The sequence below is a fragment of the Lepidochelys kempii genome, chromosome 4 (genome assembly GCF_965140265.1).
Source record: "Lepidochelys kempii isolate rLepKem1 chromosome 4, rLepKem1.hap2, whole genome shotgun sequence".
Taxonomy (NCBI): Eukaryota; Metazoa; Chordata; order Testudines; family Cheloniidae; genus Lepidochelys; species Lepidochelys kempii.
In genome coordinates, this window is record NC_133259.1 from 122,573,351 (window position 1) to 122,595,168 (window position 21,818).

Sequence of the window (21,818 nt, forward strand, 5' to 3'; positions counted from 1 at the left end):
CTTACCTTGGACACCAGGTGGGTCAAGGAACTATCAGCCCCCTACAGGCCAAAGTGGATGCTATCCAAAAGTGGCCTGTCCCAAAGTCAAAGAAACAGGTTCAATCCTTCTTAGGCTTGGCCGGTTATTACAGACGATTTGTACCGCACTACAGCCAAATCGCTGCCCCACTGACAGACCTAACCAAAAAGAAACAGCCAAATGCTGTTCAGTGGACCGGAAAGTGTCAGAAGGCCTTTAACAAGCTTAAAGCGACACTCATGTCTGACCCTGTACTAAGGGCCCCAGACTTTGACAAACCGTTCCTAGTAACCACAGATGCATCCGAGCGTGGTGTGGGAGCAGTTTTAATGCAGAAAGGACCTGATCAAGAATTCCACCCTGTAGTGTTTCTCAGCAAAAAACTGTCTGAGAGGGAAAGCAACTGGTCAGTCACTGAAAAAGAATGTTATGCCATTGTCTACGCTCTGGAAAAGCTACGCCCATATGTTTGGGGACGGCGTTTCCACCTGCAAACCGACCATGCTGCACTAAAGTGGCTTCACACTGTCAAAGAAACTAACAAAAAACTTCTTCGGTGGAGTTTAGCTCTCCAAGATTTTGATTTCGACATCCAACACATCTCAGGAGCTTCTAACAAAGTGGCTGATGCACTCTCCCGTGAAAGTTTCCCAGAATCAACTGGTTAAAATCGTCCTTGAGATGTGGAAAATATTGTTAGTCTTTATGTACTTGGTAGTATATTTAGAGATGCATGTGTCTTATTAACTCTGTTTTCCTAGAGCTCCAGGAAGAAATCCCAGCCAGTGTTTCACCCTAGCTGAGATTTGGGGGGCGTGTCATAAATATAAAGGGAAGGGTAAACCCCTTTGAAATCCCTCCTGGCCAGGGGAAAGCTCCTCTCACCTGTAAAGGGTTAAGAAGCTAAAGGTAACCTCGCTGGCACCTGACCAAAATGACCAATGAGGAGACAAGATACTTTCAAAAGCTGGGAGGAGGGAGAGAAAAACAAAGGGTCTGTGTCTGTCTGTATGCTGCGCTTGCCAGGGACAGAACAGGAATGGAGTCTTAGAACTTTTAGTAAGTAATCTAGCTAGGTATGTGTTAGATTATGATTTCTTTAAATGGCTGAGAAAAGAATTGTGCTGAATAGAATAACTATTTCTGTCTGTGTATCTTTTTTGTAACTTAAGGTTTTGCCTAGAGGGGTTCTCTATGTTTTTGAATCTAATTACCCTGTAAGATATATACCATCCTGATTTTACAGGGGGGATTTCTTTATTTCTATTTACTTCTATTTTTTATTAAAAGTCTTCTTGTAAAACACTGAATGCTTTTTCATTGTTCTCAGATCCAAGGGTTTGGGTTTGTGGTCACCTATGCAAATTGGTGAGGCTTTTTATCCAACATTTCCCAGGAAAGGGGGGGTGCAAGTGTTGGGAGGATTGTTCATTGTTCTTAAGATCCAAGGGTCTGGGTCTGTAGTCACCTAGGCAAATTGGTGAGGCTTTTTACCAAACCTTGTCCAGGAAGTGGGGTGCAAGGTTTTGGGAAGTATTTTGGGGGGAAGGACGCGTCCAAACAGCTCTTCCCCAGTAACCAGTATTAGTTTGGTGGTGGTAGCGGCCAGTCTAAGGATAACGGGGGTAATATTTTGTACCTTGGGGAAGTTTTGACCTAAGCTGGTAAAGATAAGCTTAGGAGGTTTTTCATGCAGGTCCCCACATCTGTACCCTAGAGTTCAGAGTGGGGGAAGAACCTTGACAACCCTCCATTAAAACTTCAGAGAAACAAAAGAGTGTGGAATGGCAGGTTGCACTTTGAAACTTTTTTTTTTCTCCACTCCCCCAGGACCAAGTCTCAGATCCAGTCTCTAAAGGTAGTCTGTTAACTCTGCTTTTGACTTTAAACCCTTTTGTGCCAAATCATCTTTAACTACCCCTAACTAATTTACAACCCTTCAGCAGCCCTTGCTGAAGCAGCACCAAACTTGAAAGATTCCTGGCAGCTTCCCATAATGCTGCCCTTACTTCAAACCTCTCACAAGGGGACTGAAGTGCCTCCTTTCCCTGGAAGGCATTCAGTCCCCATGGGCAGGGACCTTCTTCCACTACCCATGTACCAAGGAGGGTGGGCTCCTCAGCCACCCCCCATCCCTCTGGGTCCCCTAACACTTCCTCCATTTCCTTTTTAATCTCATCCCAGGTTGACCCCTGTACCTGGTATGGGCCCTGGTTCTCCCTTATCCATTTATCTAAAAAATCCTTTACCCTGGCTTGCCAGAACCCGCAACTACCATCACAAGAGTTCACGATACCCCCTCCAAGCAGCTGCGCGGACTGTTGGGGAGGGGGACTTACAGGCTGCCACTCACATATCCAATGCGATGCATCCGAGTCACCAGCACCAAGATGTTAGGGGGCTTATTCCTTCACCCACTTACTTCCCTGGTCCTTCTCGCATGAACAGAGAGCAACAATACCCAAAGTCCAAAGGTGCAAACAATTCGATGTTTATTGGGGTGAACTTCCAGCAAGCATGATTCCAGTTTCCTTCCTTAGTATCCTCCTTCCCAGCTCTGACACCACAAAGCCTGACACCTGTGTCCCTGTTCCCATTCCTACCCTTAGCCAAACATGATTCCAACTTCCTTACTCCCATTCCCTGTTCCCATTTCCCCCTTTAGCAAAACATGATTCCAATTTTCTTACCCCCATTCCCTGTTCCCATCTCCCCCACCCACACCCACCCACTTCCTGATTGACTGCAGACTATATAGTAAAACTTCAGTTCTGCTTAGCTATACTTTCACCAATCATTTTCCTGAAATTTAACTAACCAATCCTAACATATTGTAACATGATTATTTAACCAATTATGTCCACCACCTTAATTAGTTTACACCCAGCAAAATTCATTATACAGCAGACAGGAACAATCACAGAACCAGACAGAGGTTATACAGACAAACAATAGCAAAGTGGGAACTATAATGACAAAACAATACAGAAGTGAGGATTTCACATCCCAGCTATTGATAAGTGAGTTCTTGCCAGACAGGATGCTATCAAACTAAGTTTTCTTTTATATCTTTTAGGCACTTCCCTTTCTCTGGAGGTGATGGGCGCTATCAGGACAGGATTGTATTCCTAACAGCCCAATAGCACCTTATTTCAATGTGACTAGTTTGGAATGTGAGGAGGTGACTGGTTGCTTCCCAGCTTATGGCTGCCTCTGTTGCTTATCCAAAGGCCTTAGCCTAAGAACCGGGCCTCAGACTGTCACAGTAAGAGAAAGACCTTACACCGGCAGACAGTGATTTTGATTCTCTCTTTTATATCTCTCTAACTAGCCAAGTGATAAGAATACACCTAAATTCTTAGCGTACAGGCCTTTACAGACAGGCCTGAATATCTGTATCCTAACAGATGCTATCATAATAGAAAGAAATAATAACAATAAAGTTCTGGAAATCTTATCTACAGTAGAGTTGCTCCAAGATGGTTGCTTGGAGTACTAAAACCAAGTATCACAGAAAAGTGGGTAACAGCCTTAGGAGCATTCTTTAGTTAGGCATTGAATTGAGTATAATTAAATGTCAAGATTAATCAGAATGACAAATTAAATAAAACTGTGGCTGATTTCTCTAGTTACCATTGCCTTCAAAAGACAGGTTTTGGCATTAGTTCTGCTGTCTATAAAAGAAATACATTGCTGCTGTTGTGAGGAAAAAGTTGTTATAGCTCCAGAAATCATTGTGCCCATGGTAAATTCTTTTTCTGCAATTTCTGGGAAATAGTTCTTCCACCATTTTGCTCTAATTCACAAACTTAATTTGTTCACTTACAACCTTCTTAACCTTCTTGTGAAGTGATTTGATGGAACATCAAACCCATGTTTCACCAGAGATAATTGCATCAGTTTAGGGAACTGTTTTCTTTTCCTTGGCCTTCCTTTGGAAGGCTGTGGCATAAATGGACATTCCGAGACCTCTAAAGATACATCTCATGCATACAGAGTACACATACCAATTGTATCCTGTTTGTCTCATTCACTCCAAAGTAGAAAGGTGTTAAGACCTCAAGGTTGCTGCAGGCAAGATGTTAAAAGATATGTGAAACCATATACCAAGGGACTCAGGACGACTTCTTCAAGGCTCCTGGTATCACTGTCAGAAGAAAGAGGCTAAGCCACATCTGAGGAAGATTGGCAAAGTAGATTTCCATTCCTCTGCAGTGGCATCCTTTGGTAGGAAGGTGCTGCTGGCTTGGTTCTCAAATAATTATTTAAATTATGAAGCATTTACTATATGGGAGGGGGAACTTTTATTCCTATTGTTCTACTGTTTAATAATAATTAAAATTCTGCTTTATCCTTTCCTCTCCTACTTCTGTGAATCACTGCTCTTTACTTTCCATATGTGGTGAACTAGTAGCTGAAGGCCCATGCTGTCACACAGGTGTAATTCGTAAGTTGTATGTGTGGGGGAAAAAAGCCAAAAGTGGCTGAAAACTTAAAAGATGGACACCGAATCACAGTGATGATTGAACCTGGTGATATTCTAAACAAAAGAAACTCGCCATGCTTGCAGCTGTTTCCAACAGAAATTCTAGGCTTCAGAGTGATGTTTGGGGTTATTGTATGTGCTGGTTGTATATGGATAGTTATGTTGATTTGGCTGAGTAACAGTTGGGCACGTGGATGAGGCAGTTGGCCAAGTAATCCACCATCTGTGCAGTCTCCCTCATACAATGAAATTGTTGCATGCTAATTGGCTGTAGAGTTAGAATGGTGATTGGTTGAGTTACCTGTATATCACAATGGTTTGGGACTCTTGGAATGGCATAGATACATCCCTTACTATAGCTGTACACTGCACAAGTGTAATATGTAAAGTCAAAATGGCTGAGAACTTAAAAATTGCTTGGTAACAGACTGTGAAACCCAGTGATGATTGAACCTGGTGATATCTGAACAAAAAGTGCCCTCAACGATGCTTGACAAACAGTGACAATCCTAGAATCTTGTTATATGGATAAGGACAGAAGCTGTGCAGCAGAAACAAAAAATTCTTTTCTGATAATTGTCTTTCTGTTTGCAGCTTTTCTCCTCATTCAACCCACCTGGATAGTCTAAATGACTGGAATACAAATCAGAATTTTTCTCCAAAGGGGGACTGTGATGGGGTGATCCACTCACTGTCAAGAAGGCAGCGTCTCCTGATTGTTCTGGGGAATAGCTCACCAGGTCAATGTCCCTTCCTGCAATTGCATGCCATCTCTCCACGGGTCTGCGGCCCCTCTCTAATCCCACTAGCTGCTGCAGCATCTTTGTGATTCAGCCTTCTGGCCAGGTCACTAAGTTGGTTCCCCTTGCAGGGTATCAAAGTCTTTCCCTGCTAGCAGTGCTAGGCAGTCTTCCCATTCACTACCTCGGTGCCACTTCCTCAGTGGCTAGCAGGGAAACCCCAGGCCCACCCTCTACTCTGGTTTCCGGCTCAGTGACCCTCTAGCCAGCAGTCAAGGCCTGTTCCCTTCTAGACTTTATGGCATTTCCCTGAGCCCTGTCCTACCTTCCTGGTTTCCCTCCTCTGGGTTTGCCAGCCCAAATGCACCTCCCTTCTCCCAGAGAGTGACTGTAGACATTCCCAGCAGTGCCCCTCTGCTGCCAATTTCCTGTCTTTATTATCCCCGCCCAGCTCGTTTCCCCTCAGCTGGGCTTCCTCATTGGGTCAGGGGATTGCTTAGCCACCTGATTTCTCCTAGCTATGGCCTGTTGGGTTAAATAGCTCCCTTCTCAGTCTGCATTAACCCTTTCAAGGCAAATGTGGGGTGAACACCTCATCACAGAGACTTAAACATTTTTTTTTTGGCCTTAAGGTTAGGCAATATAATTTAAAGTTGTTGTTTTAATGCTAATAATTGGTGGTTGAAGAGTTTTTACAGCTTTGTAAGAACTTTCTGTGGCCTGAGTTGAAGGGTGGAGATTAGTCCTGAAGCCTTCAGAAACAACATAAAATCACCTCCAAAGTCCACAAGCATTACTCCCTTGTGATGAATCAGAAGAGAAAGTGATAATTTTGTTTCTGTTACCAGGTAAACTGTTTTTCAGTTTGCTTCCATATTAGGGTTCATCCTGTTCTATAGAGATTAGCTTAAGACCTGCAGCATGAGCTTCAATATCACTTACAATTTTTCATCAGTAATTATATCTCTGGATATTCTTATTATCCATATAAATATCCAGTCCCTTTTTGAATGTTGCTAATTTTTTGACATCAGCAATGTCCTGTGGCAATGAGTTCCACAGTCTTATTGCATAAAGTATGAAAAAAGTATTTTTATCAATTTTGAATTTTCTGCACTTTTAATTTAATAGAATGTCCCTTGTTCTTGTGTTGTGAGACAGAGAAGAGAAGTTCCTGATCTACCTTCTTTATACTATTCTTTATTTCATATACTTTTGTCTCATCTCCTCCCATTTGTCTTCTGTTTAGGTAAACAATTGCAGGTTTTTTTCAGTTTCTTCATATGAGAGTTTTTGCATGCCATTTATCATTCTTATTGCCCTTCTGTGAGCATGTTCCAATTCTGTAATATCTTTTTTGAGATGAGGTGGTAAGTGCTGCAACAGAGTATTGTGGATTCGGCCACACCATTGATTCATATAATGGAATTGTAATATTTTCTGTATTATTCTCCATCTTATTTCTTATGCATCCAAAAATCTTATTTGCTTTTTTGACTGCAACTGCTCATTCAGCAGAGGTCTTCACTGAGCAGTCCACATAATAATGCCTAGGTCCCTTTCCTGAGCTGATACAATTAATTTAGAAATTTGTAAAGTGCATGAGTAGTTTTAATTTTGCCCTCCAATTTGCATTCCTTTGCATTTATCAACACTGAACTTAACTTGCTATCATGTTGCCCATTCACCTAGATCGTGTAGATCTCTAACGTTCTTCACAGTCCTTTCTGGTCCTGACTAACCTAAATAACTTGGTCCACTGCAAAGTTTGCTAGTCACTACTTATTACTCAGCCCCTTTCCAAATCATTAATAAATTATGTTCTCAAACTAAACATAGCCAAAAATGGTGACACATACAGTGATCAAATTGCAAGTAAGTAAAAATAGTCCTGAATGCTTGTTAAATTAGACTGTAACTCTAAATAGAACAAAGTAGTGCAAGTGGAATAATTATGATGTACCAATTTTATAGTTGCGATTGAAAGAGCTTGAGCAGGAAGCCCATCGAGCTGCTGGACAACAATTCCTATTGACCAGCAGTAGTCAGCTGAGAGAGGTACTGTTTAGATTGCTACCTTTCTTTAAATTATTAACACTATAAAATATTCATGGAGAGGGATTATAAAGCAGTAATGCTCACAACTTTGGAAATCTTGTCCTTATTGTACTAGTTATGTCATTTTATGATGATGATGGAGGATATGTCATCAGCTTTCTCACAAACATAGCGTTGCCCCTTTTTGACTTGAGCAAAGTTTGGGGTCCTGGGGATGTTCCAACTGGAAGAAGAAATTGATGGAGACTGGTATTTTCTTTGATGAAGTCTTGTTTATTTCTTACAAGGAATGTACAAAGTCCTGTGACTCTGAATGCAGAAGGAACCAAGAACAAAAGGAGCAATTTCTTAGCTTAAGTCCCTAAGCCTCATTAGCCAACACCAGATCAAAAGCTTTTTCACTTGCTTTTTCCAGCGTCACATCATGCTTCCAACCTCCAAACTGGCTTTCTTGTCTGTCCCTCTCTCTCTGTTCTTGTCTGTTCTCTGTTTCTGTGTGATCTGCCCTTCACACACAACCACACAACCCAAAAAAATATTTAGCTGAAGTTCCTATGCAGGGTCACCACACACCATTTGTCTTAGATGGGTCATGTTAATTGAAGGGTGAGTTCATATCTGTCAATCTCAATGGGGTTTTAACTCAATCCATAAAAGGTTTCACCCAAGTCATAGCAATAGCAATATATTTGACTCATCTGTTTTAGGCATCTTTAAAATTAAAGATCTGTTTGATGTTGATAAATACAACAATTTTACAAATATCTAACAATTTTTACCCATTTTGTTCCCTCTTTGCTACAGAATGCTTTTTGTTTTCTATAGAGTTTAAGGCCAGATGCACAATAGTAATGCTCCATTATGTTTCAATTTTCAAACATTTTCATCACCTTGAAATATATATATTTTTGTTAATATAGGTATTGTTCGAAAAACTAAAGCTCCATATGCTGTGTGAGAAAGTTCCCAGAACTGAGATGCAGCATCTTCAATCCACTTCTGAAGTTGTGGTGAGAACTGAAAGGTTTTTTAAACATATACCTAGTTTAGAATTTGCTAGCATAACAAAACTCATAAATATTTATTTGTTGTTTTTTAAGTTTTAAACTTGATTCAAATTTACGGTCCAGTTTACTTAGTTCAGAAATTGTCAAACTTTTTCATATGATGGAGAGAGATGTCTTATGGATGAACTTACTGCTATTCATGATCACATTACATCCCTGTGGCTTCTACAGCAATAATGTAAAGAAAATAATATTAAGAAAGTGTTTAGTGTATTTCTAGCTGTCTTTTGATGCAATTTAACATCTGGAAACCAGGAGGAGAGCTGGCATCCAGCTTTCCAGGCAGCTTTCTGCTGACCACCAGTAAGTATTCTTGGGAGTTGCCTCTGGACATTGGGGTCCCTTGTCTTAGTTTAGTTCTATGGCTCTCATGTGCCTGGAACATTTGACTAACTGTATGCATGAAAGGCTGGGAAGGTGAGAAAAATTGATTGCATAACTTGGAAAAATGACATAGTAGAAAGACATTTAATGGAATGAAGTTGGAAAGGCAAAAATATAGACAGGCTTGGAAGGATTAGATTTTAATCAGTAAATGTTGGTAAACATCAATTTTACCAACCACACACAAACGAAAAAATATTTCCATTCATAATAGAAATTTACATCTAGGCAAAGTAAGAAAAATGCCTCTTGTGAACTTAGAGTTTGATATAAGGATATTTACTTTGTATATTTTGACATCTGATATTAACAATTTGTGTTGTAATAGTTATGAAGCTTTAACTTTTTGAATCTCAAAGTCTATTGTTATTAAACAATCCTGATCTTCCCTTTTCTGATCTCTCCATAATTTCCTGCAACTGTGAAAATTTATGTTGATAAAAGAAAAATGCTTAAAAATAACCCTAGATATTATCCGTTGAAACTATTTAAAAAAAATCAAATGATGGAGGCTCAGATAGAGCACACAGTGAGTGCAGTGCAAGAAAGAGAAAGTAAGAAAAGAAGAAACACAACTGTAAACTATGCAGGAAAAATTACATCAAAATCTATTGTAGGAAGGATAAGAAAAAGTGAACTCAGGAACAGAAAAAAGGCATAGCAAAAGTGAGAAACACAGTAAATTACATTTTACAATTATTAAGTAGAAAATTGATTGACAGTTTATTACAAATAAATATTGTACTTAAGAAACCATGCATACCTGTTTAATGCTCTCATTTTACAGGAGTATAACCTTGGGGGTCTGTTATTACATTGGTGGTTTTCATCCTTGTTATTTTCAGTAATAATAGTGAGAGTTTATAGGAATACAATTTATTTATTATTGCATCAGTAGACTTGTCATTTGCTTAAAAATTTTCCTTCACTTTCTGAATTGTCATAATCTCATTTTAGTTTTCTTGTGCCAAAAATTAAAAAGAATTTTTGTCCAATGTAGGTACTGTTTATCAATAATAAAAAGGCTAGTGAAGAACTCAGTTGCTCCTGATATTTGCAGGCTTAATATAGAAAAGATTCCGATTATAATTCTATTTAGCTACTACAAGGCTTTTCAGGGATAATGGAGTACTCTCTAGCTTTTTGGCTATAAAGTTCTTAAAATTCCCCAGAACCTTACCTTGGTATTGCCGGGAAGATACACCTAATGGCAGGTATTTTTTCGCCTGTAGAAGGGACTCTCTTGAACTTGGCAGTGGGCTGCCTAGGTATATTTTAACTTTCAGGATTCCTTCCTTGGTTTTTAAAAATATTTATTCACAGGCACAGGAACAGACTACTAGGTAACAATACTCACAGGCACTCATGGAGGCAGTTCACTGGAGAGATTTTGGCACAAAAGTGCTCCCTATAGATCGATAGCTTGGAACTCTGCCAAAAGTCCAATGTTTTGCCTCCATTTGGTAGAAGCACCTCACTCTGCTGTCTCTGCCTGGTTTGTTGAGAGAACCATCAGACTCAGATCTTGGAGACAGTCTATTTCCTGCTTTTTCTGTCATCTCTCTTCACCCTTCCACCTCGGAGGACACAGACTGATCTACCTCAATGGTGGACCAGTTAGGAGTAGGTAAATGCAACTTGTCTGCCAGTGTCTTCCTCCAGCTGCAAGATATACCGGCTGAACTATTAGCACGGGCTATCTCATTAGTGGGTGCAGCAGCTTTTGTTGGTCCCTCTCTGGAGATGGCACAAACGTTCAGCCCTGCTAAGTGAACAGCTCTGTGGGATGACATTTGATGCCTGTGGCTGGAATAGGAATCACCCTTTTTTTTTATGTACAGCCTTCTTTACATGAGGCCTTTTCACTAGGGCTGTCAATTAATCACAGTTAACTCACACGATTAACTAAAAAAAATTAATTGTGATTTAAAAAAAATTAATCACGATTAATCAGTTTTAATCGCAGTGTTAAACAATAGAATATCAATAGAAATTTAATAAATATTTTTGATGTTTTTCTACATTTTCAAATATATTGATTTCAATTACAACAGAATACAAAGAGTACAGTACTCACTTTGTATTTTTTTATTACAGATATTTGCACTGTAAAAATGATAAATGAGAAATTGTATTTTTCAGTTCATGTCGTACAAGTACTGTACTGCAATCTCTTTATCATGAAAGTGTAACTTACAAATATAGATTTTTTGTTTCTTACATAACTGCACTCAAAAACAAAACAATGTAAAACTTGAGCCAGAAGTCCACTCAGTCCGACGTCTTGTTCAGCCAATTGCTAAGACAAACAAGTTTGTTTACATTTACGGGAGATAATGCTGCCCCGCTTCTTATTTACAATGTCGCCTGAAAGTGAGAACAGGCATCCACATGGCACTTTTGTAGCCAGTGTTGCAAGGTATTTACGTGCCAGATATGCTAAACATTCGTATGCCCCTTCATACTTTGACCACCATTCCAGAGGACATGCTTCCATACTGATGATGGTCATTAAAAAAAATGCATTAATTAAATTTGTGACTGACTGAACTCCTTCGGGGAGAACTGTATGTCTCCTGCTCTTTTACCCGCATTCTGCCATATATTTCATGTTATAGCAGTCTCAAATGATGACTCAGCATATGTTGTTCATTTTAAGAACACTTTCACTGCAGATTTGACAAAATGCAAAGAAGGTACCAATGTGAGATTTCTAAAGATAGCTACAGCACTCAACCCAAGGTTTCAGAATCTGAAGTACCTTCCAAAATCTGAGAGGGATGAGGTGTGGACCATGCTTTCAGAAGTCTTAAAAGAGCAACATTTCAGTGTGGAAACTACAGAACCCAAACCACCAAAAAAGAAAATCCTCCTCCTACTGGTGGCATCTTACTCAGATGGTGAAAATGAATGTCTGTCAGTCCGCAGTGTTTTGGATTATTATCGAGCAGAACCCATCATCAGCACATCCTCTGAAATGGTAGTTGAAACATGAAGGGACATATGAATCTTTAGCGCTTCTTGCAACGCCAGCTACAACAGTTACATGTGAATGCCTATTCTCACTTTCAGGTGACTTTGTAAACAAGACACGGATAGCATTATCTCCTGCAAATGTGTAAACAAACTTGTTTGTCTTAGCAATTGGCTGAACAAGAAGTTGGACTGAGTGGACTTGTAGGTCTAAAGTTTTACATTGTGTTATTTTTTGATGTAGTTTTTATATACATAATTCTACATTTGTAAGTTCAACTTTAATGATAAAGAGATTTCACTACAGTACTTGTATTAGGTGAATTGAAAAATACTATTTATTTTGTTTTTTACAATGCAAATATTTGTAATAAAAAAAAAATATAAAGAGAACACTGTACACTTTGTATTCTGTGTGGTAATTGAAATCAATATATTTGAAAATGTAGAAAGCATCCAAACATCTTTAAATGGTATTCTATTATTATTTCACAGTGCGATTAATTGTGATTAATTTTTTTAATCTTTTGACAGCCCTACTTTTCACCTGTTTCTTTGGCCTTTCATCAGCTCCAAGAATCTTCTTCAACCTTTTTGTGGTATGATTATTGCCTCCTTCAAAGATGAGGTATCTGCATTTTTCACTACTTGTATGATCTCTCCATTGGATTTCAGTGCAGACAGAAGGTGATTTTGGGCTCACAGAGAGAGAGGTTCTTAAACAACATGAGTTTGTGAACAATTAGGACAAGATTCTTTTATCCCGTTCACAAGATTTGACACCTTGTGCCAGGCTCTGTTCACTCTCAGAGTATCTTACTTCTCTTAGAGCAACAAACATCAAGCAGCTACTTCAGACCCTACTGAGATCCAACTACAACAATTTGGTAGGCCCTTGGTCTCCTAGGATTCAGATACAGTTTGACTCCTGTTTAGATATAGTTAAGTGAGTGGTTATTTAAATGAGGCCTTTTCACCTGTTTCTTTTATCAGTGTGAGTTCACTTGACCTATTCAGTCCTTCAGTTCATGATATGGAGCAGATATAGAAACCTGACCAAAGGGAAATCTTTGTCTGAAATTCCTGAATTCAGGATCACTATGAAAGCCTGCCTGGCCAATTTGTGGGTGCACATGGGTACACTTTCCTGTTGGGAAAAATGGTTCCTCTCTAGAATACAAGAGGAGCACTGTGGATAACGGATAAGACATAAGATGCCTTGTGACCCCCGCAACTGCCCCTGCAACTCTGAGTTAGTTTCTCAGACCTGAAGAAGAGCTCTGTGTAAGCACAAAAGCTTGTATCCTTCACCAAAAGAAGTTGGTCCAATGAAAGATACTACCTTATCCACTTTGTCTCTCCGCTCTGAGTGACAGTTGCACGGCTGTAGCTTATGTAACAAAGTAGCACCCTCAACTGTCAGTTGAGAATGGAAGTCTTTTGGACTGACTTAATTGAGTGAAAAGTTGGAGTGCGGTACTTTCAGCTTTTCAATATATTCATGCGGAAACTCGACATTCAGAACGGTCTCCAAGGAAATGAGAACTGAACAACAATTTGCAGCAGTCTATATTCCAAGATAGGGGATACCACAGACAGAGTTTTCTGTATCAGTCAACAACAAAAATGTGGACTACTTCTGATTCAGTGGCTGGGAGACAAAGTCATGGAAAAACCTGTCTTCTGTGTCATAGGAACATAGGAATTATCATACTGGATTAGATGCATGGTTCATCTAGTCCAGTATTCTGCCTCCAACAGTTGCCAGCACAGGATACGTAAGAGGAATGTGTGATAAACCTCACAATATGCAGGTATGAGGCAATCAGCCCCCCTGCAGGTGTAATCTAATCCATAATAGTTAGAAATGTGCGTAAACCCTAAAACATGAAGTTTCATCTCCTTTACTAACATACTCTTTTAGTTAGCATTAACTATAATAAATCTGGATGTTCTTGTCTGTATAAATGTCCCAGTTCCTCTTTGAATCCTGTTTAGTTCTTGCCCTCAGCAGCAAGTCCTTGGTAATGAGTTCCACGGTCTACTTAAGTGTTGTGTGAGATACTATTTCCTTTGATTAATTTTGGATTTGCCACCTTTCAATTTCATTGGATATTTTTTTAGTCATATATTATGAGATATGGAGAACAGATTCTTCTTTGAGTGTTTGCACATGTGCATGCTGCTCTTGGTGTCTCTGTGCCCAGCGCACGGTCATAGGAAACTTTTTCCCTCATCAGTATCTCTTGGGTAGCTCAAGCACCCTCTGTTGCCGCACACCACTGCATGCAGGTATAAAGAGCAGAACCACCTCTGGTCCCCGATAGTTTTTTTTCTTACCACCCTTAACAGTCATTGGAATGCCTGTCAATTGCTAGTGCAGTTTTCTCTCAACCTTTATGTACATAGTCTAGTTATCGTTAGTTGTTACTGTCGTTAGTAAATTTTAGTAGTTTAAACGTTTTGCTTTTATTGTTTTTCCCCATTTTGGGGTTCTGTTGCCAGTACCGAGTCGTGCCCTGATCACTAGGCTTCAAACCATGTGCTTTCTGTCAAAGCCTATGCCTGTGAGGAACCTGCACAACAGTTGTTTCAAGTGCTTGGGCAAGGCATATACGAAGGACTGATGCCAGATTTGACCAGAGGAAGATCTCCACCCCCACAAACTCTGTAAAGCAGGGGGAAAGGGAGTCGACTAGAGTGCAAGAGAGAACCAAGCATTCCTCCTCCAAATTAGTGCCTAAGACAGCACCACTAATTGACCGTAGTGCAAGAATGGGCACCGTTGAGTCCCGTTCCAGAAACTACACTGTCAACTTCAGCATCATCGCATCGACCAAATATGATCTCAGTGCCAACTATGCCAGAGTGTGATGTTCCCCTAAGGTATTATCTGGACCAGTGATCTCCTAGGTCACTCCAATCTTTGACTTTGGGAGCCAGCCTTACCCTGCTCTGAGAACCCCCACTCCTGGGCTGTTCACACAGAGCCTCTAGCATGTAAGCTGCTCCTTGGATTCTGCAACTGTATGACACTAGCCAATATCTCCGGTCCCAGACACAACCCTGGGAATCTCCGCCTTGCAGTGTCCAGTTATGCCTGTTGGATGCTGCAAGCTTATATGAGTTTGTCAGTTTAACAAAGAAATTGATATGGACCAGGCTTGTTATCCCAAGGGGAGTCTCTGACACACTTCAAACCAAACACACTGCTTCACGTAGAATAAACAAACAGATTTATTAACTACAAAGATAGATTTTAAGTGATTATAAGTCAAAACATAACAAGTAAGATTTGGTCAAATGAAATAAAAGCAAAACACATTCTAAGCTGATCTTAACACTTTCAGTACTCTTACAAACTTAGATGCTTCTCACCAGAGACTGGCTGGTTGCCCTTCAGCCAGGCTCTCCCCTTTGATCCGCTAGCGCTTCAATCACTTGCTATTGGTGGTGTCTGTAGATGTAGGTGGAAGAGGGAGGAAGAGCATGGCAAACATCTCTCCCTTTTATCATGTTCTTTCTTCCCTCTTGGCTTTGCCCCCTCCCCGTCAGAGTCAGGTGAGCATTACCTCATCGCAGTCCCAAACTGACCAAAGGAAGGGGGGTGACTCACTTGAGTCCAACAAATCGTTTTGTTGCTGCTGAGGCCAGCGTCCTTTGTTTCTGTGAGGCTGGGCTGGGTTTGTCCCATACATGCCTTGATGAGGTGCTGTTAGAGAGTTTTTGCCTGGACTTATTTTAAGCCATGAAGACACATTTTCAGCCTCATAACTATATACATGAAATTACAACCTATAACATTACTGTAACAACAATTACTATAACATCACTATAACAACAATGTTCAGTGCATCATGAGCCTTCTGAAGACACCTGACATGACAAACTTTTGCAAGGGATACCACACAATCATTTAAGAAGAATGAACATGGGGGTATGCTGGGTGTTTCCCCGAGGTACAGAGCGTCATACACAGGCATTCACAGCAGTGAAGAATTTACTCTGCTTCTTGATGCCAGACAATCCAGGAAGTTTTTGGAAAGTGTAGGGGACAATTTCCTGGTGCAAGTGCTGGAGGAACCGACTAGGGGCAGAGCTGCTCTTGACCTGCTGCTCACAAACAGGGAAGAATTAGTAGGAGAAGCAAAAGTGGATGGGAACCTGGGGGGGCAGTGACCATGAGATGGTCAAGTTTAGGATCCTGACACAAGGAAGAAAGGAGAGCAGCAGAATATGGACCCTGGACTTCAGAAAAGCAGACTTTGACAAACTCAGGGAACTGATGGGCAGGATCGCCTGGGAGAATAACATGAGGGGGGAAAGGAGTCCAGGAGAGCTGGCTGTATTTTAAAGAATCCTTATTGAGGTTACAGGGACAAACCATCCCGATGTGTAGAAAGAATAGTAAATATGGCAGGCGACCAGCTTGGTTTAACAGTGAAATCCTTGCTGATCTTAAACACAAAAAAGAAGCTTACAAGAAGTGAAGATTGGACAAATGATCAGGGAAGAGTATAAAAATATTGCTCGGGCATGCAGGAGTGAAATCAGGAAGGCCAAATCACACCTAGATGTTGCAGCTAGCAAGAGATGGTAAGAGTAATAAGAAAGGTTTCTTCAGGTATATTAGCAACAGGAAGAAAGTCAAGGAAAGTGTGGGCCCCTTACTGAATGAGGGAGGCAACCTAGTGACAGAGGATGTGGAAAAAGCTAATGTACTCAATGCTTTTTTTGCCTCTGTCTTCACGAACAAGGTCAGCTCCCAGACTACTGCACTGGGCAGCACAGCATGGGGAGGAGGCGACCAGCCCTCTGTGGAGAAAGAAGTGGTTCGGGGGTATTTAGAAAAGCTGGACGAGCACAAGTCCATGGGGCCGGATGTGCTGCATCCTGGAGTGCTAAAGGAGTTGGTGGATGTGATTGCAGAGCCATTGGCCATTATCTTTGAAAACTCATGGCGATCGGGAGAGGTCCTGGACCACTGGAAAAAGGCTAATGTGGTGCCCATCTTTAAAAAAGGGAAGAGAGAGGATCCGGGGAACTACAGGCCAGTCAGCCTCCCCTAAGTCCCTGGAAAAATCATGGAGCAGGTCCTCAAGGAATCAATTCTGAAGCACTTAGAGGAGAGGAAAGTGATCAGGAACAGTCAGCATGGATTCACCAAAGGCAAGTCATGCCTGACTAATCTAATTGCCTTCTATGATGAGATAATTGGCTCTGTGGATGAGGGGAAAGCGGTGGACGTGTTATACCTTGACTTTAGCAAAGCTTTTGACACGGTCTCCCACAGTATTCTTGCCAGGAAGTTAAAGAAGTATGGGCTGGATGAATGGACTATAAGGTGGATAGAAAGCTGTCGGATTGTCGGGCTCAACGGGTAGTGATCAATGGCTCCATGTCTAGTTGGCAGCCAGTATCAAGTGGAGTGCCCCAAGGGTTGGTCCTGGGGCCGGTTTTGTTCAATATCTTCATAAATGATCTGGAGGATGGTGTGGATTGCTCCCTCAGTGAGTTTGCAGATGACACTAAACTGGGAGGAGAGGTAGATATGCTGGAGGGTAGGGATAGGATACAGAGGGACCTAGACAAATTGGAGGATTGGGCCAAAAGAAATCTGATGAGGTTCAACAAGGACAAGTGCAGAGTCCTGCACTTAGGACGGAAGAATCCCATGAACCGCTACAGACTAGGGACCGAATGGCTTGGCAGCAGTTCTGCAGAAAAGGACCTAGGGGTTACAGTGGATGAGAAGCTGGATATGTGTCAACAGTGTGCCCTTGTTGCCAAGAAGGCCAATGGCATTTTGGGATGTATAAGTATGGTTTAGGTTGGATATTAGGAAAAACTTTTTCACTGGGAGGGTGGTGAAGCACTGGAATGCTTTACCTAGGGAGCTGGTGGAATCTCCTTCCTTTGAAGTTTTTAAGGTCAGGCTTGACAAAGTCCTGGCTGGGATGATTTAGCTGGGAATTGGTCCTGCTTTGAGCAGGGGGTTGGACTAGATGACCTCCTGAGGTCCCTTCCAACCCTGATATTCTATGAAAAGTCCCCTCCTGTCCCACTTCTCAGCTTCTAGAAATTCTGCTTGACCTTTAACACTACTGATGCTGCTCCTAACTACTAAAAGAGGTAGTATTCAGGTTTCAGCCATCTAGAAATCAGTCAGTATTCTAAATGCTAAATTAAGCTTGTTAACATAACAAAATTTAATTAAATAACTAGCACACTACTAAGTCAAATTCTTTATTTATTCCCCAGTTACATAAACTGCAAGATCTTCATCCATTGCCTAAGATAATTTTAGAATACCGACAGGTGAGTTCATTTTTCATAAAGAACATATTTGCATTGAAAGCAAGAATTAACTGAACAAAAATATAGCTTTACTACACCACTTGTCTGAGAATCTTTTGGCTAGCATATGATTTCACGTATTTCTTTAAATAATCTTCATATTTCTGGAGCAGTAGGTAAATTCTTAGTATGAGTTCAAAAATAGGTTTGGTTTGCACAACATTTTTTGCAGTTAACAGCTGAAGCCACATTTTTTGCTAAATATTTGTTGCACAAACAATTTTAGAAAACTTCACTAACAAAATTGGTTTGGTGATACAGTGCACTGCCAATGAGAAAATCTGGAACAAGAACAGAGCTCGAGATTGTAAGGGGCTACATCAGTGGACTTTTTGATATGTTGCTATTTCTTATTTTTACAATAGTCTGCTGACAATCCATCACAACATTAGTTTAGTATGCCCATTTCATTTAACAGTTGCGTTTTCAATGGATGTGTTTCCAGAGTAAAACTGAAAAATCAGTCTTTGGCTTTCTTGTGTCATCCTTTGTTTCTGCATCTCTGAGCGACAAACTCTAAAACTTTCACACTGCAACACCTGCATAGCCAAATATTTAGACTAGAGCCAAATATTCAACACCATTAAAGTCAGTGTATTGAACCATTATTGAATATTTCTGTCATCCCTTCTATTGAAAATGTTTTGCGGTATCTACACATTTTCTATAGTTGTCAATGGGTTGAAGAGTATGAGTTTCCACTTGAAAACCTCTTACAATTTACATAACTATATATATATAGAGAGAGAGAGAGAGAGGTACTAAACTCTTTTTCTAATTTAGGTTCACAAGATAAAGTCAACCTATGTGGATGGACTACTTTCATGCATGAAAAAGGTAAGAATGTAAAAAAGCTCCCCCTGTAAATTTGAGTATTCTATATAAGATGCTTTGAAATAATTCTGAAGTTTTTTAAAATTATAACATTTTTATTAAAAATATAATCCTTGTTTCTATTTATATGGAAATATTGATAACATAGTATATATAAGCTTTAGAGTAAAATTTCATTTTCACATATTGACTTCTGCAACAATTTACAACATGCTTTTATATTTGGATTTTTTTTTTACTTCTAAAGGGATTTATTTCATCTACATGGAATCAGACAGCAACTGTGACTGGCAGACTTTCAGCCAAGCATCCTGTAAGTGAGTGTTTTAGAAGCCTTCTTCATTCAAAGAAAGTGTGGTGAAAATGCATTTCAGTGTCAGCCATGTCCAATAGAGGGCTCCAGGTTAGCTAAATGGAAATATACACTCCCTTTACATAATTTTGCTTCATACTCTTTAATATGCATGAAAAATTCCAAACTAGTATTCCTTTGGCTATCAGAGGGATCAAAGAACTAGTAATTTCAATATTGTATGTAGATGGGAGAGAGGAACAAAATATATAGTTAAGTTGGTATTGCACTTTAGACAGAGATTACATTAAATAATATTGACAACTACTTTTAGAACAGAGTATAATGTTCATTGCTTAGCATTTAGGTTACCTAAAAGAGACAGGGATATTACAAATCCTCAGTTCTGAGCCATGTAGCCTCTGGTTCCTGATATTGTTAGAGCAATTAGTGAAAACTTTTGACCTGAGGTACAACCATTGTGCTCTGCAAGGACAGCAAATCACACCCACACTTTGTAACATAACCCTTCATGCCTTTAAACCCAATACATAAGATGATACTTTTTCTTTGAATTTCTGTCTCATTACCTTTGTTTCATTTCAGTGTCTGTATATTTATTCTATTTATTTTTTCTTTTCTTTTTAATTTTCTACCTTAATTCTTTACTCCTTGTAGCTAGAGCTGTAATGAGTGCCAGATCACACCCATTATATAAACTCCTGTTTTCAGTTGCTCCTAATTTTCCAAAACTTTCATCTTTTTGGATTGAAATTCTGAGGCCTGGTCTCTGCTTCAAGGTGACTTTTTTATTTAAAAGGCTTAAGTAAAACTCATGTGCCATTTGTTTAGATTGCAGAGAGTGACTGGATTTGACTTTTGAGTCTGACATGTATTTGGTTTGTGACATTGGTCAAGTTACATAATTTCCCTTTTCCATTTGTGAAATGGCAGTATTAAGGGGAGTTGGGATCTTTCTACTGAATAGGTCAGCCTGCCATTGAGCTAGTATCTGCATCCTTCTGGGGCTTGCACGTCTTAGGTCATGTCAACTTCACTGGGTCAAAAAATGATAAACCAAAAAATAAATATGTATCAGACCTTATCAGTATGAATGTTTAAAATTAATGACATTTTGCTATTTCTGACATTGTAGTGTACATGTACAGTAAAAAGGAGAAAAGGCTAAACCTGGTTAAATGTATTTAAAATAATGTGCCACAATTATTGCTAATAGTTTTGGGGAATGTAAAGATTAAAGAATGAGGGAACTAAAGCAGAAACCTAAAGAGAGATCAGTGCTTAACACACATATTTAAGATGTGCTAATTGTTCTTACCTTTCTTATGTTAATGCAAGTGGGTCTATATTTCATTTTACATTGAAACCTACCTGGTTTGCTAACCTAATTCTGGATATCTTGAATTACTAAATCATATTAAATGTGATTACTTCTTATGACATTGATGGGACCCCATAACTACCTAGTTAGAAACTTTCAAGAGGCATTTATACAAAACAAATACCTTAGTTCTAATAGTACTGACATGTCTTTTAATAAATAAAACTAATTTGATTTCTGTTCATGCCTTTTTTGAGGCAGGGAAACATGTTTGCTTATAAGTGCACTGTGTATATGAAGTTTTTAAAATGTTTCAGAATGACTTCTCTGACATTACAAAGTATCTTGTGCATGTTTCTTGCACAAGATTGTATTTTTAGACATTTTCATTGTCAGCATTAGGTAACATGCCATATAAATTGTCTGTGGGTATGTGGCAAACAGAAGAAGGTTATGCATTTTTAACCTGAGCTCTTCAAAGTGTATAAATGGAGGGACAGGAGGAGAAAATAGTGTTTTTACACTCCAGCATTCAAAATTATCATCATTTTACGTTATTTACATTATACTTTTCATGATTTTGGTTTATAAATGTTTGTGAAAAAGCACTTATGTCTGACATACTACAGTCCGACAAATGAACTAGCAGAATGCTAAAAGGTTGATGATTATTCTGTCTGTAACGCAGTATAGTTCAACTAAACATAACATTTTTCTTTTGTATTTCACAGTAAACTGATACTTGCGTCGTAGTATGTATTAACACCATGACCAGAATTTCCAGAAGTGGGGGCAGAATTTAAAAAACACTCTGCTGCCCTTTAGGCACCTAAATAACAGTCAGCACTCTTCAACTCTTATTGAAAATATTGAAATTATGGTCCCAGTTGTTGGTGCTGAGCACTTTTGAAAATCTAGCCAATATCTTCCCTCCTGTTTCAAATAAACAAAACAAATTTTTTCTTATAGTTTTCATAAATATACAACTAAATATTTTTGCAATGATCGTCAGCTTCTGTTTTCACTATTATGCAAAAATATTGAAGGGACGACTATACAGGGTCTAATTTTGACCAGGATCTCACAATGTGCTCCCTTCTGTGAGGTTAGTCTTACTGCACTACCACCATGTTCTTATCAGCTGTGCAAATTGCACCATTACTTATGCTGGCAAACTGTGCATTTAAAGAAGGTTGAGTTTTAAAAATCTGATCCATTTGGGTTTTCTGTGTGAAGAGTATAAGGCATAAAAGAAACTGATGGG

At 39.6% G+C, this 21,818-nt stretch overlaps 1 protein-coding gene across 1 annotated transcript in view; it reads left to right on the forward strand.

The window, feature by feature from the left end:
- Positions 1–21,818, forward strand: part of POLN (DNA polymerase nu) — a 236,184-nt gene that overhangs the window by 119,973 nt on the left and 94,393 nt on the right. Inside the window, exons 12-16 of the mRNA XM_073343208.1 lie at positions 7,222–7,305; positions 8,226–8,315; positions 17,991–18,047; positions 18,870–18,923; positions 19,168–19,233. Of these exons, the coding sequence (XP_073199309.1) occupies positions 7,222–7,305; positions 8,226–8,315; positions 17,991–18,047; positions 18,870–18,923; positions 19,168–19,233 (351 nt within the window). The remainder of the gene's footprint in view (positions 1–7,221; positions 7,306–8,225; positions 8,316–17,990; positions 18,048–18,869; positions 18,924–19,167; positions 19,234–21,818) is intronic.